The sequence below is a fragment of the Trachypithecus francoisi genome, unplaced genomic scaffold, assembly GCF_009764315.1.
Source record: "Trachypithecus francoisi isolate TF-2019V2 unplaced genomic scaffold, Tfra_2.0 Lachesis_group7, whole genome shotgun sequence".
NCBI classification, from domain to species: domain Eukaryota; kingdom Metazoa; phylum Chordata; class Mammalia; order Primates; family Cercopithecidae; genus Trachypithecus; species Trachypithecus francoisi.
The window spans coordinates 97,941,832-97,960,910 of record NW_022681472.1 but is presented as its reverse complement, the minus strand read 5'-3'; the positions used below and the strand labels follow the sequence as shown (position 1 = coordinate 97,960,910).

Below are 19,079 nucleotides of genomic sequence, written 5' to 3'. Positions count from 1 at the left end.
TCCAGGGATTCCAAGGGTTTTAAGAGCTGTATGTCAGGAAACCAAAATATCCATCTCACAATCTCACAAAATAAGCATCTCATGTTCTCACAGGAATGAAGCAACGAGAGTGCTAAAGCGTTCAGGGTTTATTTTCAAGATGATGAAAATGTGCTAAAACTGTGAATACACTAAAAACCACTGAATTACACACTTTAAATGGGTGGATTGTGTGGTATGTGAAGTATATTCAATAAAGCTGCGAAAAAAAATTTTTAAAGAAAAGACACAAAACCAGAATTGGGATTCATAAATACTATCTAAAAATCTAAAATAAAATAAAATAAACCAAAATAAACAAACTGAAAGACAAGACAAACAAGGAAATATTTGCCACACATGTAACATGTAATGATTCCCTCCACACATAATGTCCACGAAAAGAGTCAAACTGTAAAATACGTGAAGACATTTATTCTGAGCCAAATATGAAGGGCCATAGCCCATGACATAACCCTCAGGAGACCTGAGAGCATGTGCTCAAGGTGGCCGAGGCACAGTCTAGTTTTAGGGAGACTGAAGATAACAATAAAATCTATGGAAGAGGTACATTGGCTCCATCCGGACAGGCAGGACAACTCTGGGGGATGAGGCTGGGGCGGGGTGGGGGGGCGGTGCAGGAGGCAGGATTCCAGGATTTAGGCAGATTTAAAATTTTTCTGATTGGCAATTGGTTGAAAGAGTTAAGATTATCTAAAGACCTGCAATCAATAGAAAGGAATGTGTGGATTATAAGAGGTGTGGAGACCAGGGTTTTATCATCAGATGAAGCCTCCAGATAGCAGGCTTCCAAGCCAATAGACGGTAAATGTTTCTCATCAGACTGAAGGTCTGTGTGGATGTTAACGCTGGTCAGCTTTCCCTGAATTCCAAGAGGGAGGAGGGATGATGAGGCTGTCCAACCCTTTCCCATCATGGTCTGAACCAGTTTTTCAGGTTCACTTCGGAATACCCTAGCCGAGAAGAGGGTCCATTCAGATGGCTGGGGGCGGGGGCTTAGAATTTTATTTTTGGTTTACGGTAAATAATCCTTCCAGATCTCCAAAGAGCAACAGATATGAGCAGCCTGTTCAGAGAAAAAGCCATTCAAGTGGCCAAGCCAAGGAGAAGAAATTCAACCGTACTTGGAATCAGAGAGGTGCCAAGCAGTACTGTAAACCCCCGAGCAGGAGAGCGACCCGGCCACGTGGCGAGAAAGGACACGGACCAACCTCTGTGCTGTCACAGATGCAGCCCTTGCAGGACAAATCAGTCCTGTCCAGGAAACTTCAAAATGCCACTAGCATTTTGTTGACTGCTGGCTCCCTAAAATGTCACCAAAAACCCAAGGACAGGTCACCCCAGCTCCCTCCAGCACTCCTGGGATTTGAGTCTGATTTGAGGTAGGTCTTCCAAGGTGGGGGTTCAGTTAGGGTTGGACCAGGACTTGGAAAAAGTAGTTTAGAATTTTGAGGCCATGGGTTCTGAGTCTGTAGGTGTCCCCTAACGGTTTCTATTGAAGAGTCAATAGACCTTTTGGGAAGATCCTCAATAAATGATAGCTATTTGCTGCTTTCTCTTCCTAGAAGCGTGAAGCTCAGGAATGAAGACGCAGGGTGGAAAGTCGTGGTCTAGGCCGGGCGTGGTGTCTCACTCCTGTAATCCCAGCACTTTGGGAGGCCAAGGTGGGCAGATCACTTGAGGTCAGGAGTTCAAGACCAGCCTGGCCAACATGGTGAAACTCCATCTCTACTAAAAACACGAAAATTAGCCAGGCGTGTTGGCATGCGCCTATAATCCCAGCTGCTCAGGAGGCTGAGGCAGGAGAATCACTTGAACCCAGGAGGGGGAGGTTGCAATGAGCCGAGATAGCACCATTGTACTCCAGCCTGAGTGACAGAAGGAGACTCTGTCAAAAAAAAGGAAAGGGGAGGGGAGGAGAAGGGAGGGGATCGTGGTCCCATGAACAGTGAGCCCTGTGGGTGGAGTTGGCTCCGGTTCTCAGTGTGAACAAGCCCCACTGCTCCCCGCTGCTCCTAACAGGGTAGGGGGCAAAGAACGTGCACAGACAGATGTTCCCTGCAGTTTTCCCATCATGAAGCTGCAGGTGAGCTAACCTGCGTATGTGCAGAGGGTGGCACTGGAGGGCACATCCCTTCTGGAAGGACACAGGATACCTCTTTCCAACGTACAACCCTTGGTGCTATTTGTGCCTCCACTTCCTTTCCAACATAGTAACATTGGTTTAGGAGCCATTGGTCTGCCCTGCTGGAGCCCCTCAGCAGGGATGCCCGGGAGAGCCAGAGCCCAGGTGGGGCAGCCCTTGAGACTCCCGGGAGGAGACCACCCTGAGGGCAGGCTGCACAGGAAGGCTCACTGGGCCCTGGAGCTGCAGTGGCAGAGAGAGCTCTTCTGGGTTCTGGGTGAGGGTGGGTGTTGCCAACATAAATTGGGAGGGACCGTGCAGGGGACAAGGCCACAGAGGGGTACAGTGCCAGCTCCTACAGGGCTCTGCGTATCAGACTCAGGATTGTGTCTCCTCCCCACTCAGCACCTCTAAACCTGACTCCTTCCAGCCAGCCCCCAGGCCTCGCTGGAGGCTGCCAGCCCTCCCTGAGCCTTGCTGGCATCTGGCCTGGAAGGGTGCCCCAGACCTGAACTTCTGACACTTCCTTTTCCTGGTCCACCCAGGGAGCTGCTCAAATAGAGGAATTCCTCTTTTGGAGGCAAAAAAAGAAATGAGGCTGTCCCATACGAGTGTGATCAGAAACTGCCCTGCCCCCAGGCTTGGCCACAGCCTCCCACATGGGGCCTGGGGACTCCTGCCCCGAAGCAGAAGACGGGGCAGGGGTGAGAGGATGGAGGAGAAGCCACCAAGGGCAGAGCAGGTGGGGCTGTGTACAGGTGGGGCTGTGTACCGGCAGGGCGTCCCTGGTGCAGGGGAGAGGCCCCCAGTGCTACCCCTGTGGCACCTCGCTGTGGCTTGGGGCCAGCGGGGAGCCTAGCCTGTGCTGGTAGAAGGCCCTGGCTTCCACCCACAACCATGCCAGGGCACCGCCTGGCGCTGCAGGGGCTGGAAAACCACAGCTCCCTTTCCCAGGGACCCTGGAGCCTAGGGGCGACCTCTATTTCCTGAATGTGGAAGGCAGGAATCCAGGCAAGGCACCTACTTCTCTGCTGGCCACACGGGGTCCTGGCTCATGGGGCTTCTTGGCCACAGGCCACCTGGCAAAGGTATACACATGCACAGGCCCCGCCCACCGCCTCCCTGATGAGCAGTGGCTCCGCCCACTGCCTCCCTGATGAGCAGTGGGCATGGGGTCTCATTCCAGGAGTCTTTCTTCAAGACCCATTGAGAGCCATCAGAAGGCATTACTTGCAAGTGACCCTTGAGGGTCAGATTCTGGAGCTGGTCATCCAACCTCTGAGGGTCCCATCAGCCGAGAAGATGGGCAACAACAAATCAGCTTCCAAATCCCTCCCCTGGGATGAGGTGGCCATGGAAGGTGAGGCTTTGGGGACACTTCATCATAAAGGCAAGAAGGGGGAAGGCAAAAGCAGAGGCCAGAAGCCACCTCCAATGAACCTCAGCACTTGCAGAGAGAATGACAAAGTTGGGGGTTTTACTGTTTGGTGCAAGATGCAGCCAGGGACGGAACATGTCTGCTAGTGGCAGAAAAGGAAGACAGAGACTGAAGCCGGAGGAGGATGCAGTGTGCGTGGCTGACTGGCAGGCAGAGGGGTCACCTAAGGAGGACTGGAGGCCCTAGGGCACAGAGTAGCCTCCGCAGATGCCAGCAAGGAAACAGGGACATCAGCCCTGTGACCTCAAGGACGTGGATTCTGCCAGTGCCTGAGTGAGCCTGGACTAAGATTCCTTCTGGAAACTCCAGGTTGGAGTCCAGCCCCACCACACCTTGACTGTGGCCTGTGGGACCCTGAGCAGAGAGCCTAGCTGAACCCACATGGCAAGAAAGACCGTAGCTAAAAATGAGTGTTGTTTTAAGCCACTAAGCGTAGGGTGATTTGCTACCCAGCAATAGACGCTAGTGCAGCTTGAGGCTCTGACGAAACTGGTGACCACGTTGAATGGGCCCACATGGCCGGGAGCTGAGGGCGGCCTCCACCAACAGACAATGAGGAACAGAGTTTGGCCAACTCCACACCAGTTTAGAAGCAGGTCCTCCCCAAGCTGAGCCTTGAGATGATTATGGCTCAGCCAAAGCCTGCACTGAAGCCTGGGAGTGACCCAGCAGCAACATGAAGCCATGCCCAGACTCCGAAACAGAAACAGTGATGCAGTAAGTGTGGGCAGCCACAGGACACTGACTGACCGCAGGGCCTGAGCAGACAGAGAACACTGGGTAATGATGGGACACCAGATGACCATGGACAGACCCTGGGTAGCACGGGACATGGCAGACCATGGAACCTGAGCTCCCATCCCACCCTGGGTGCCATCCGACCCACTGACCTGTCAGCAGAAACTGCCAAGGACCAGAGTGTGGCCTCTCTTCACTGCTGCCTTCCCCCACCAGAGTGCCTCTAGGAGACAGACTTGAATCTTCACCCCGGCCCATGGAGAGGGATCTGGGGAAGGTCCTGAAGAAAGGCCTCACAGCAGGGGTCCAGTGTGCAGGGGTGTGGGAGCAGGTGCAAGGGCCCCATCTGATCCCTGGATCACAGTTCAGGGGTAATTTCTTGAAGTCAGCAGCTCCAGTGGCAGCCTGACAATTCCTTAGTTTAGTGGCAGCATTACTGTAGGTGGAAGTCATCCCTGGAGGCTGTCTCTCGTCACACACTGAGCCCTGATCCTATACACAATGATCCTAATCCAAGTCACAAGCTGAACTCTGACATTTGTTACATGCTGAGCTCTGCTCCCAATCACACACTAAGCCTTGATCCTGGTCACAAGCTGAGCCCTGACATTTGTTACATGCTGAGCCCTGCTCCTAATCACACACTGAGCCCTGATCCTAGTCACAAGCTGAGCTCTGACATTTGTTACATGCTGAGCCCTGCTCCTGATCACACACTGAGTCTTGATCCTCACAAGCTGAGCCCTGACATTTGTTACATGCTAAGCCCTGCTCCTGATCATACACTGAGCCTTGATCTTAGTCACAAGCTGAGCCCTGACATTTGTTGCATGCTGAGCCCTGCTCCTGATCCTGACTACAAGCTCAGCCCTGGCATTTGTTATGTGCTGAGCCCTGTTCCTGATCACACATTGAGCCCTGATCCTGAATAAAAGCTGAGCTCTGACATTTGTTACATGCCAAGCCCTGCTCCTGATCACACACTGAGCCCTGATCCTAGCCACAAGCTGAGCTCTGACATTTGTTACATGCTGAGCCCTGCTCCTGATCACATATTGAGCCCTGATCTTAGTCACAAGGTGAGCCTTCCTCCTGATCACACATTGACTCTGATCCTGGTCATGTGCTGAGCTCTGACATTTGTAATATGCTGAGCCCTGATCTTAATAATACACAGATCCCGGATTCTGGTCACACACTGAGCCCTGACCCAGAAGTTCCTAGTGGAACTGAGGAGGGAAGGGTGTGGTCTTCTTGAAACACAGTCCTCCCAAACAAAGCCAGCCCAGACCCTGGCTAGGCCACATTTTTCCATGCCCCAATCAGGCAGCTGCAACTTTGCAGAAAGGCTTGGCCTGGATCTCTCCACTGGGGGTCAGGCAGAAATTCTAGGAGGAGCTGGCTACCTGGGGGCCAGGCGTGTGTTCTAGGTAGAAGGCACAGGTGGGGCCCCTGGGTCTGAGGACAGGAAGGAGCTGGGCCATGCCATGTCAGAGGAATTGGGTCAGGCCTCAAGAGGAACCCAGGGTGTGTAGGGTGGGGTGTCTAATCCAGTTAGCTGCACCCAGCATCAACGGCCAATTGCAGCGTGGCTGAGTGGCACCATGCAAAACCAGACAGGCTTGCTGCTGTTCGGCCTTCACCCAGCCCTGGCTAGGTGGCCTTGCCTAAGTCAATTACTTCTCAGAGCCACAGTTCCCTTATGCAAAATAAATGCATTAGCACTGTGCACTTCTGGCGTGCAGTGAGGAAAAGTGAGATCCACTAGGCTAAGTCTCTGACACAAGTGGGATGCTAGGGAATCCTGGGTGCCCCACTCACCACCCCTGCACACTCCACCCCCACTTAGTGCTCAGGGAGACACAGGCTCTCTCAGTCGCTGGGGCGAAGACCAGATCCCAAACAGAGCTGATCCAGCAGGAAAACCCAGGGACCCCTAAAGGGCCATGACAAGGAGGGGGTGCAGGCAGGAGAGTGCAGTCTACCAAAGACAGAATTTCAGCCAATGGGGCAGGAGAGGGAAGGGCTCTCCTGGCAGTGGGAACAGCAGGAGCAAAGACCAGGAGGGGGTGGGATTTAGGCGCTCGGGCTGAAGCGCTCCAGTGTGAGTCTGGGCATAGCTGACATCATGGCCTTGATGGCCAGGGCCCAGGAAGATGCAGGCTGCTTGTCATGCATCCGTCCCCCCACCCCCACACCCTACACACTGGCAGCAGCAGGACTGGGAGCAGGAGGTGGCAGGATCACAGACCAGACACAATCTGGGAAGGCTGGTGCAGGCACTCTGGGGGGATGTCCGTAGAAGGAGAGGGAGCTGAGCTGGAGATGGCCTGAGTCATCCCAACCCAAAGTCACTGTCCTCTGTCTGAGCCCGGGGCAAGGAACTTTCCCTCAGTTTCCTTACCTGCAAGCAGGAGGTAAGCCCTGCCTGAGGGCACCCTTAGCGGAAGGTTAGGGATGAAGGTGCCCAGCTGGCAGGTGGCTGGGGGCATGGGATTAGCACCCCAAGGGACCCAGCTCCTCCCCACCCCACTCTCCATCCAGGACCTTCTCTGCTGACCCAGTAGTTTTTGGCGTTTGTCTCCTTAAGCCTCTGAGCAAACCGTGTAGCTGACTGTCCGGGTGGCAGTTCAGTCCCAGGCCCCCAACACCCAGCCTGACCACCCAAAGGAGCTGGGAGGTGGGACCAAGGTCCTCCTGGGAAGATTCCAGCCCAGAATCTGGGAAGATCCAGCACACGGATCTGTCCTGGAACACAGATGACCTGAGGCAGGAAGGATCCCTGAGGAGCCGGCAGCAGAGAGTGGCCCACCACCCTTCCCTGTCCCCTTCCAGGCCGTCTGGGGGGTGTCCCTGGGCTACCTGGGGTGAGTCAGTGGGGGCTGACCTGGATGGAGGGGAGTGGGGAGAAGAGTCGAGGCATAGGGTGTATAGGAGTCAAGGAGGGTCCCCACAAAGGGAAAGGGGTCAGCCCCAGGCCACGGTGGCGGAGGCGGGGAGGTGGAGGGGTCAGGAAGGGGCAGGGAGGGGACCCGCCTGTTACTGGAGGAATGAGGAAGAGACAGGGAGGGTCCCAGGCAGGTGGGGTGGGCCTAGAGGGCCAGGCTGGGAGTGGGAGGAGCAGCCTGGAAGGATGGGGAGCCCCTGGAGGCGGGCCTGGGGCGGGGTCTTCACACCTCCACCCTCGGGAAACTTGATCCCACTAATCCGCTCAGCCAACAGGTCTGTCGGCCACCTCACTTGGTGTCCGCTGTACCCCGCCGGGCAAGAGCACTTCCGCTAGGGTGAGAGCACAGAGGAGTGGGCCGGACCATGAGGGGGACACAGCTGGCGCTCCTGGCGCTGGTGCTGGCTGCCTGCGGAGAGCTCGGTGAGGCGTGGGACCCACAGGGGAGCTGCGGCAGAGGGAGATGCCACCCACTGACATTTGCACACTGTTCCTGGGGAGGGCACCCCAGGAAGGGGCCTCAGAGGCAGGAGAAGCCAGAGGCGCGGGGCCAGTGTGTGGCCCACCCCTGGCCATAAGGAGAGGAGGGTGGAGATGGAGAGAGGGGCGGGCAGTGAGGGGGGCGGGAGCCTAATGAGGGTGAGCAGAGGGTGGCCTTCGAGGTGGGCGGGGGGCAGCCAGCCACATCCCTGGGCACCAGCCTGGGTGTCGCACTTTATGGGGGGCTATGGGCACCCGAAGGGCCTTAAGCAGGGGAAGGAAGGGGACCCCAGGGAGGCTGTGAGGCTGGGGTGGCAGTAGGGATGGAGACGAGTGGGGAAACCAGACACACGGGGTGGGGTGACTCCCTCACACGGGGCCTGAAACAACCATCGGGGCAATGTCTGGACTCAACCAGAAGCAGCTGGGCCCAGAGACCCCTGGCGGATGGCTCTGCCCATTTCCCAGAAACAGGTGCACCAGAGGGGGCAGAGGCCCTGCTAGGTCCCCAAAGTGGGGACGGAGGAGTCAGGCCTAGCTGTGCAGCTGGCTGCCCCAGCCAGCATGGAGGCCAGTCAGACCCACCTGGGGTGCTGCCATTGGGGCTGGGGTCACTGGAGTAGGAGGGAATTGAAGCCTCTCCGACTCCTGCCGGCCTGTAAGTCCCTGTGGGAGAAGAATGGGCACCCAGACGCAGCCCGGCCCTAGCCTGGTCCACCCTGCATTCCGTGGGCCTCCTGGCCTGATCCCTTAACCCCCACAGCAGCACTTCCCTGATGGGGAAACTGAGGGGGTAACCTGGTAACCTGCTCCCAGCCACGCTCCGACCTGAGGCCTCCTGCCTGAGGTGCCTCTTGCTATGAAGATGCCAGGGCTTCAGTCCCCGAGTCTCCCAAACGTTTCCAAAGGGACTTGGCTTGGCCCCGCCCAGGCCTTGCCGGCTGGACCCCCGCCCCCAGCAGCTGACTCTGTTGGATGCAGGGTCCCGAGGCGGAGCCCGGCCTGTCCCCAACCCCAGGCTCCTGGTATTGTTCTTGAGTTTTGGCTGGTGGGCATCTTGGCCCTGGCCAGTGTCACTGTCCCCTTCAGACCTGGGCTTCCAGGACAGACTGTCTCTGGGCTTGGGAGGGGTGAAGCCTGCCTGACAGCCCTTGTCCCTTCTCCCCAGCACCGGCCCTGCACTGCTACGTCTGTCTGGAGCCCACGGGAGTGTCCGACTGCAACACCATCGCCACCTGTACCATGAATGAAACCATGTGCAAGACAACACTCTACTCCCGGGAGATAGGTCAGTGGGCACGGAAGGCGGGCAGAGCTGGGTTCCTGGTCAGAGCCACCTCCAGCCCAGTCACCACCAGCCAGCTTGGCCCCAGTGCACAGCCACCACCTCACCCATCTCCAAAAATGGCTTTCTGCCTGAGCTAGGCCTCCCTCTGCCCTCCCCTTTCTTCCTCTCTCCCTCCTGTCCTTCAGTGGGAACACATCTGCAAACTCATTTTGGGGGGACTGGGGAAGGTGGGCACACTTACAGGCTTTGGTTTCACAGTCACCTCAGGGTGGGAAGTGCCCCATCAGGTCAGGTGCAGAATGCCAGAATGCCAGGCGGCACATGGTAGACACCCGGACAACACCAGTGGGAGGAAAGAGGAAGAGGAGAGCACTGGGCCAGGAGGGACGGAAACCCGGGTGGGTGACCCCAGAGTGAGGCCTGTATGAGGTGGTGCCGGCAGGGACCAGGGCTTGGAGGCAGTAACCAGCCCTGATGGCTGACTCTTCCCGCACCCCACAGTGTACCCCTTCCAGGGGGACTGCACGGTGACCAAGTCCTGCGCCAGCAAGTGTGAGCCCTCGGATGTGGATGGCATTGGCCAGACCCGGCCCGTGTCCTGCTGCAACACTGAGCTGTGCAATGTAGATGGGGCACCTGCTCTGAACAGCCCTCACTGCCTGGCCGGGGCCCTCACGCTTCTCCCACTCCTGAACCTCTGACTCGAGTCCCCGCCAACCCCCATGGCCCTGCGCCAGCCGGCCCTGTGCGGCCCAGCTCCAAATGCCTTGAAGAAGTGCCCCCTGCACCAGGACTTCTGAGTCTCCTTTCTGGGCACAGACCTGCCTTCCAGGGCAGAGAGAGGGGCCCCGAGCTGCATCTCTAACCCCGTCTATGTCCCCGTTTCTGTTTGTCTGTCTCTCTTCCTGCCTTCCTGTGATGTTAGGCTCTATCCCATCGCGAGAACAGCCACTGGGCCGGGGACCCCCACACAAACCATGCAGATCTCTGCTCTCAGGGGATGTGGGGCCCTGACCAGGGTGGGGCAGGAGCTGAGACCCATGGGCAAGGGAGCACCACATCTGCCAGGGTAAAGTCAGGGCCGGCTCCTTGGAGGAGGGGGCATTAGGGCCAGGCCTTGAATGATGGAGAGATCTGGCAGGCTTGAGGAGGGCAAGGCATTGTCAGGTGGCAGGAAGGTCAAGGCAGTGACCAGGATCTGGGGTTGTCCCCTGGAGCACCCCACTACCCACCTCCCCAGCCTAAGCAGGGCCTTGCCCCAAGGCTGATGGTGGAGGCTGCTTTGAAGAGGAGGCCATGGGCCAGATCCCAGTGAGTCCACTGCCTGCCTCTCCAGGCTCACCCCACATGTCCACTTCATATCCCTGCCCTCACTTAGCTCTGCTCCCAGGGGTCGGGTGCCCAGGGGGTCAGATGCCCAGGGCAGCACAAGTTCTGGTGCAGAAGGGACCTTCGTTTCACCTGGGCCCTAGGTCAGTGCCCCAGTCCTCCAGGCCACTCTCCAGGGAGTCCTCTGCCCCAGAGGCCTCCAGGCTGAGACTCCCCATGATCACAGGCAGGGACATGCATGCACACACATGCACACACATGCACACGGTCCTAGAAACACACAAGGAACATGGACACACACAAGGACATGAGGAAGGACAGGACCCAGTGGCCCTGCTACCCAGCGCCGGCCCCTCCCAAGGGCTGCCCAAGGGAGGTGGTGGCAAGAGATGGGCCCCAGCCTGGACAGAAGAGAAGAATATTCACCCTGGAACCTGCTCCTCCCCCTGGACCCTGCAGACCCCCACTGAGCCTACCCACCTCACCCTCCCTGCTCCTGTAGCTGTTTCTGGGCCCCTGGGTGTCACCCTCCTGGGACTAGACCTGTAGTCCACAGTGGGCGCTATGGTCCAGGGCCTGCTCCCAGGGGCCGGGCCCCCACAGCCCAATGAGTCCCACCACCTGGAGCACAGTGACCATCTGTCAGAGACGCCTTGGTGCTAGAATGAGGGCAGCCTCCTGGAAAGGAAGGGGCCTGGGAGGCTAGGAATATTCTAGTGGTGTCTTGGATACCCCATCCGGGCTATGACCCTGAGCTCTGATTTTGTCAAGAGGGAGACATGCTCTCAGCCATCAGACATGTCACAGCTCTCAGCTGGCTTTTCTCAAGACTCTCACAAAGTGGCCTCAAAGCCTAGTCTGAGATTCTATTTACACACACACACACACACAGACACACACACACACACAGACACACACCCTACAGAGACTGCGAACAAGGCCTATCTGTGATCAGAGATCAGGACTCAGCCTGGAATCAGGATCGGGGCTTAGTCTTTGGCAGTGATCAGGTCCCAGTCTGTAACCAGTGCCAAGCCTTGATCTATGATTGATGTCCTGGCTCCGTGTGTGAGCCTGTGGCACAGCCACCGAGTATGACCCAGTCAAGGGCCAAGGATCGGGATTCGATCTCTAACCAGGATCCAGGCTCAGTGTGTGATTGTGTGATCAGGAAAAGGCTTCAGTCAATGATAGGGGAAGAGGCTCAGTTAAGGCCCAAGCACAGGCTGTGAGTGAGGCCCATTCCAAGCCTTAGATCCCTATCTTTGACCTTAACCTCACCGTCCATGATGCCACCTTTAGGGTACCTGTCCCTGAGATTCCCCATGACCCAAGTCCTTCAACCAGGCTTACTCCTCAGCTTGCCAGTGGGGTAGGAGAGGCTTATAGTGAGGTGCCAGGGCAGGGACCCAGGGCCCCACCAGTGCAGTGCCCTGGGCAGTTTCACAGCCTGTAGGAATGAGCAGGGCAGGGCATGGTTTGATGGGAAAAGGAAGAGCCAGTGGTTCCAGATTTTGGTTAGAAGAGGAGCCAGGCGCAGGCAGGGGAGGGGAGGAGTTGAACTCAGTGTCTGGTGGCGCAGGCCTCTCCCACCCGTGGGGGGCTGATGGAGTGGGCTCTGCTCCTCTCTAGGACCTGCCAGTTCCAGCACCCTCTGCCCCGGCCCCATCACATCTGGCCCTGAAATCAGAGAAATGATGAGACCACCTTGCCAGCTGTCCTTTTTTCTCCCCTACTCCTGACCTTCCCCAGGCCACCTGCTGTGACCTTCCAGAGCAGGATGAACACCTGCCACACTTCCTCAGGGAGCAGGGCTCAGCCCACCCCAGGGCAGGGATGTCTGGCTCTCAAATGCAGACAAGAGAGCCAGGACAAAGCTGGAACCCAGCACTAACCTTCAAGAGGACAGAGCACCCTCAGGACCTCAGTCATCACCTCCCATATCTCGGCATTAGCAATCCCCCCACCCCACTGCCAGGACATCTTCCTCAGCCTCAGCCCTGTGCCCACTGTCATCATGCCATCTAAGTCACCAGCCAGTGTCCCTGGGTAGCTACTGCAGCCACCTCCAGCTCCTTGCCTCCCCCTTTCTATTCTAACCATTGTTAAATCAGCAGCCAAAGCTGAGAGCTCACTCAGTGCCTGTCTATGCAAAAAACCCCAATCCTGGCCGGGCGCTGTGGCTCATGCCTGTGGTCTCAGCACTTCGGAGGTCGAGGAGGTGGGCAGATCACGAGGTCAGGAGATCGAGACCATCCTGGCTAACGTGGTGAAACCCCGTCTCTACTAAAAATACAAAGTGGTGGCGGGTGCCTGTAGTCTCAGCTACTCAGGAGGCTGAGGCAGGAGAATGGCGTGAACCCGGGAGGCGGAGCTTGCAGTGAGCCAAGATAGCGCCACTGCACTCCAGCCTGGGCGACAGAGCCAGACTCCGTCTCAAAAAAAAAAAAAACTCAACCCTCCAAGGAACTTGACTAGCTATCAGACTCACCTGTGAGATGTGACTGGCTCTGCAGCCTGGACACAGGGTCAGAACCAAGGCTGAGGGTGTCAGACTGGCAAGTCCGAGCTCGCATGGAAGAAGGCCTGAAACAGGTCTGTCCCAATGGGGCAGGTTCTGCCCTGAGAAGGAGTAAGATTCCCATTCCCAGGGGTGTCCAAACCTGTGCTGAGTTCTGTTAGAGAGGTTACAAAGCATTTGTACCCTGGGGAGAGGTCATCCTGAATGCCCACAAATACCCATCCTGGGTCACCTTGGAAGAAACAACATTAAGCCTGTCTTTAACTACTGATCCACCCATTCATTCCATTCATCCACTCATCCATTCATCCACCCATCCATTCATCCACCCATTCATTCCATTCATCCACCCATTCATTCCACTCATCCACCCATCCATCCATCCACCCATCCATCCATCCTCCACCCACCCATCTCCCCTTTTAGCCATACATTATTCACCCATCCATCCTTCTACCCATATGCCCACCCACCCATCCATCACTCTCTTCATCCATCCACCCATCCCCTATCCGTTTATCTATCCATACATCCATTCATCCATCCATCCATCCATCCACTCATCCATCCACTCATCCATCCACCCATCCATTCATCTTCTGTCCAGTCTCCATTCATTCACTCATCCATCCATCCCCCCATCCATCTACCCATCCACCCACCCCTGCATCTATCCCTCTTCTGTCTCCCATCCATCCACCTACCCATCCATCCACTCACCCATCCATCCACCCATCCACCCACCCATTCATTCAGCCATCCCCCATCCATCCACCAATGCACCTACCTATTCATCCATCTATCCCCCTTCCATCTACCCATCCATCCATCTTCCATCCATCCCCCATCTATCCATCCACCCACACATCCATCCATCCATCCATCCATCCATTCATCCTCCATCCATTCCCCCATCTATCCATCCATCCATCCATCCATCCATCCATCCATCCATCCATCCTCCAGCAAATGCTGCTCAACAGTCAGCATGGTCAGACCCAGGCTGTGGGAGAAGGATTCTTAGAGGAATGGAAACATGTTCTGCTTGAGGAGATGACAGTCCAGTAGTCCCTCAGGCCAGTCCAGACAGGGCAAGCATCAAACACCAACGGTGGTGGTAGGGCTTTTTGACTGCATGCTGAAGGCAGTGGAGAGTCAGGGAGCGTTTCTGGGAAGAGCAGTGCCATGGGCCAGTTTGCATTTTAGCTGGTCTCTCTGAGAGGAGGGTGAAGAGTGTAGCCAAGGAGAAAGGGCCAGGCCCCTGGGAAAGAGACTGGGCTGACATGGCAGATAGCTGGGGCTTGGTGTGAACTGGCTCAGTGCTGCAGGCCTACCATGGATGAGAACTCTGGGGTTTGGGAAATGGAGCTGCCCTCAAAAAACCTGGTCTCCCGGTTCCACATGTCGGGAAAAGGTGTGGATTCATGGAGAGGCAGGAGGAGGGGAGGGCAGTCACCTAACTAGGGCATAAATTCTCCCTGCTTGAGTCGTGTCTGACACAGTGCTGCTTTTCCACCTGCCAATAGGGTGCTGGGCTCAGGGATGGGCCAAGTTAGTGCCCACGCTTCCCACATAGCAGAAAGGCTGCCTGTGCCCCTTTGCTGGCTAATACTCCCACCCAGAGCACCCTCTGAGGACTTCCCTCCCTTTGAAAGCCAATGCAAGCAGCAGCTGAGAGCAGTACCCCTGTCCTCAGCATCTGCCCACCTCTACCCCAAGTACACCTGCACTGTGATCAGCACAGAGCTGAGGCGAAAGCATGATGGAGACCCATCCTTTGCCAGATACTTGCTAGTTTTCACAACCACCCTCTGGCAGATGTTCCCCTGACCAGCTTATAGATGAAAGAAAGTGGGGTGAGAGTGTCTTGTGAATAGACATGGGCCACACGGAAGGCTGGGTGGAGCACAGGTTCCAGAACTGGACAGTCTCTGACTCCTCTCGAAACATCTGGGTGTATCTGTGGACCAAGCCCTGGGGAGAGGCTGCTTTTGGCTGCCATCTGTGCACCAACCCATATCAGCCCCTTTGTTTGATTTGCAGTAACTACGCCCTCCCTTGGCTTTCTTGCAACCATCCCATAGCTTCACACAACTCACCTCAGCCCACAAGGCCAGGTCACTTTAGCTTTCACAACTACTAACAGAAAACCAAAGACTGGAAGGAAAAAGGGACCACATCAAGGCCACAGATGGAGAGAGCAGTAGGCCAAGACCAGAACCCAGGACTCCTGGTGCCAGTCCAGAGCTCCTTCCGGCATCGAATTCTGCCTCAGAAGGGCCCACTCACTCACTACACATTTGTCTGCCACCACGTTTATAGCCACCCATCCCTCCATCCCTGAATTCTCCCATCCATTCATTCATTTTTTCACCCATCAACTATCTCAAGTGTCATTCATTCAATAATCCATCCACTCATCTTTCCCCCATTCATTCCTCCATCCTCCACCCACCTATCCACCCATCCTCCATCCATCCATCCTTCTGAAATCCACCTATCCACACATCTATCTAACATCCATCCATGCATCCACCCACCCCTCCTCCACCCATCCTCTGCCCATCCACCCATCCATCCCCCATCCATCCACTCATCCTCCCCTCATCCCCCACACATCCACCCATCCATCCTCCACCCATTCCCCATCCATCCCGCACGCATCTACCCATCCATCCCCCATCCATCCCATATTCATCCCCCACTCATCCATCTACCCATCCAGCCATCTATCCATCCATCCATCCACCCACTCATCCATCCATCCATCCGCCTATCCATTCATCTATCCATCCCCCACTCATCCTCCACTCATCTCCCACCCATCCACCCATACATCCTCCACCCATTTCCCATCCACCTCCCATCCATCCACCCATCCATCCATCCCCACCCATCCAAACATATGTCCTCCACCCATTTCCTATCCATCCCCACCCATCCACCCATCCATCCATCCACCCATCCATCCCCCATCCATCCATCCATCCATCCATCCATCCATCCCCACCCATCCACCCATACGTCCTCCACCCATGCCCCATCTATCCCCCACATATCCACCCATCCATCCTCCATCCATTCCCCATCCACCCATCCATCCACCCACCCACCCATCCACCATCCATCCCCCATCCATCCTCTATTAATTCCCGACCCATTCACCCATACATCCTCCACCCATTTCCCATCCATCTCCCACCATCCACCCATCCATCCCATATTCATCCCCCACCCATCCACCCACTCATCCACCCATCCACCCATTCATCAACCCATCCATCTCCCATTCATTCACCCATCCATCCCTCACCCATCTATCCATCCATCCCCTATCCATCCCCTAATCATCCCCCATTCATCCATCCCCCATCCATCCATCCATCAACTCATCCATCTATGCAACCACCCATTAGGACATCACAGGACAGAGAAACCAGAGAGGCTAGTATACCTAGAAGGACTGTGAAGAGGAGCACCTTAGTGGGCCTCACAGCATGGGGAAGATGTGGGACATCAGATGGGAGACCAGGCAATGTGGTCACTGAGTGGCATGGCATAGGCAGGCGTGGATATGGAACAGGGTGTGGTGGGGGGCATGCAGTAAAGAGCAGACAACACAGTCAGGCCAGGAGGCTGGAGGGTGAGCAGAATCCCATTGTCAGGAACCTAAAACCAAGAAACTTAGGCTTGGTCTAAAGGTCATTAGTGAGAAGGGGCTGGCAGTGATGAGGGGCCACTCCTGGGCCCAACCTTGTCAGCCCTGAGAGCGGTCTAGCTGGCCCACGCTACCGTCACCTGACACCTGCTTCCTACCTCTGGCCTCTACTTTGCAGGTGTGTATCAGGTGTACACAGACCAGGTAGAGGTCTGTGGAGAGGGCTGCAGGGAGGGGGTGCCAGGCAGGGCTAGAGCAACAAGGGCAGAGGCCACACTGACCCGGGTCTTAAGGGTCCCCCAGGTTGGGGCTGGGTGGCCTATGTGAACCCCAGAGGCACAGCCAGGACATGGGGGCTCATTCGAGGGGCAGTCTGAGCTCAGTGGGAAAGGCCTGCTCTGTCACAGCTGTCCCAGGACCACTGGACGTGGCTGGGGAAGAGTGAGTTCCCCAGTGTTGGAGGTGTGCAAGCAGAGGGCAGGGTCACCGTCCTCAGAGCTCCCAGATCCAGCTCCCTGCCTGCCTGCCATGTTCCTGCCAGCTGCCTCCCCACTGGGCCCTGTACCGCCTTCACCTTCCTGACTCACACGGCCGGTTCTGCCACCGCCCAGGAGCCAGTGCCCAAGGGGCTGAGTATAAATCCTTGATGTGAAGCTGGCTGCCTCTCGTTGCTCCTGACCACGGAGCAATGGCCTCTCGCTGGGCTGTGCAGCTGCTGCTTGTGGCAGCCTGGAGCATGGGCTGCGGTGAGTAGGCCGCAGGTTGGTGGGGACCCTGCCCCTGAGCTTATCTGCCCACCTCCTAGGGGGATGGGGCTGTTAGGGGTGCTTTGGAGCCAAGAGCCTCCTTAGGCCCCCATGAGGCTCATACTCCTCATTCTCAGTGACCCTCCTGGGTCCCAGAGCCCAGCTTCACCCTGGGACAGGGGTCATGGCTCCATTCTGCAGGAAGGGAGACAGAGGCTTGGTGGAGGGATGCAGCATTCAAGTCTGTGGCTCAGCTCAGTTAGAGAAAGCTGCCAGAGAGGCCCCCTTGAAGGGCTCCCCAGGGCCTTGAAAGATGCCAGCGAGACTCCTTCAGCCCCTGCCTCCTGGTTCCAGGATGAGGCCCCCGAGGCCAGGTGATGAGGTTCTGCCCCCATCCCTCACCTAGGTGAGGCCCTCAAGTGCTACACCTGCGAGCAGCCCATGGTCAGTGCTTCCTGCAGGACCATTACCCACTGCAAGCCGGAGGACACAGCCTGCATGACCACACTGGTGACGGTGGAGGCAGGTGAGTCCAGGCCCCACGGCAGTGCTGGGTGCACTGGAGTCAGGGCCACCTCCCCCAAGTGCCTCCCTCCTTTGCTGGTGCTCCTCTCAGCCCAAAAGGCAGCAGGTGGGATGGGCAGAACAGGCTGCCACACCTTGGCTGGGGTGCCTTCGAGGGTGGCACAGCCCCCTCAGAGATCCAGTCCTTGGGCACCGGGCGCTGGAGGTGGGTAGGGCTTAATTGTTGGGGTCCCCTGGGGGCTCAAACACCAGCTCTGACACAGACCCACTGGGTGGTGTTGCCACAGCCTCTGGGCTCGGGCTCCCATCTCAGGGCAGGCACTTCAGAGGTCCGACAAGTCCTAATAATTCATGAACAGGTCACAGTCGGAGGAGGGCTGGGCCCCGGGCAGCTTCACAGATGTGGGCTATTGGGAACAGGATTGCAGGGAGGGCGAGGTCAGCGGACGGCGGTTGGAAGCAGTGCAGCAGCAGGCAGGCGCTGCAGGGGAGTGTGGGTTCTGACACTGGCCCACCCTGCAGAGTTCCCCTTCAACCAGAGCCCCGTGGTGACCCGCTCCTGCTCCCGCTCCTGTATGGCCACTGACCCCGACAGCATCGGGGCCGCCCACCTGGTCTACTGCTGCTTCCGAGACCTCTGCAACTCGGACCTCTGAACCGAGGGCGGCAGGCTGGAAGGTGCTCCTCAGGCACCTCCTCTCTGACGGGGCCTGGCTCCACCTGCGGTCACCTCCCCCTGCTTCCTGCTGCGGGGCACAGCTCACTCAAGGGGTCTGAGGGGAGGGAACCATATCAGAGGCACCCTCTGCCTTCCATACCCCACACGTATAAAACATAAAGAAGCCAAGAGTGGAGATGACTTTTGTCCTTCCTGGGCACTGACACCATGTGGAGCTGCCCTTCAGGAGAGCCAGGCTGAATGACAGCACATTCTAGGCACCTGCTCCTCCCTATCACCCAGAGCCTCTGTGACCCATTTCACAGACAGGAAAAGAGAGACTTAGGGGGAGAAATGCCTCCTGGGCCCCTTTCCTGATGCAAACTAGCCTGGCGTCCCAGACCAAGACCTGTTCCCTAGCCCAGGGAACATCTCCTCCCGCTAAGAATCTCCCCTGCAGACCCTGGAGGCGTCACTCCCACCCTAGAGTGAAAAGGAAGCTCAGAGTGGGAATCCACTTTCCTCCCAGGGTGGATATATCTGGTGCTGCCTGCGCGGCCCAGGGGGTCTTCCTGGATGTGTGCACC

At 56.9% G+C, this 19,079-nt stretch overlaps 2 protein-coding genes across 2 annotated transcripts; both read left to right on the top strand.

Annotated features, from left to right (window-relative positions):
- Nucleotides 1-7,562: 7,562 nt before the first annotated feature.
- LYPD2 (LY6/PLAUR domain containing 2) lies at nucleotides 7,563-9,848 on the top strand. Its single transcript, XM_033202350.1, has 3 exons — nucleotides 7,563-7,710; nucleotides 8,936-9,055; nucleotides 9,557-9,848. The coding sequence occupies exons 1-3, from the start codon at nucleotides 7,653-7,655 to the stop codon at nucleotides 9,754-9,756; spliced, it is 378 nt and encodes a 125-aa protein (XP_033058241.1). The 5' UTR covers nucleotides 7,563-7,652; the 3' UTR covers nucleotides 9,757-9,848.
- Nucleotides 9,849-17,178: 7,330 nt separating this feature from the next.
- Nucleotides 17,179-18,688, top strand: SLURP1 (secreted LY6/PLAUR domain containing 1). Its single transcript, XM_033202349.1, has 3 exons — nucleotides 17,179-17,309; nucleotides 17,716-17,835; nucleotides 18,357-18,688. Exons 1-3 carry the CDS (start codon nucleotides 17,252-17,254, stop codon nucleotides 18,488-18,490), a joined length of 312 nt encoding a protein of 103 aa, XP_033058240.1. The 5' UTR covers nucleotides 17,179-17,251; the 3' UTR covers nucleotides 18,491-18,688.
- The last annotated feature ends 391 nt before the right edge of the window (nucleotides 18,689-19,079 follow it).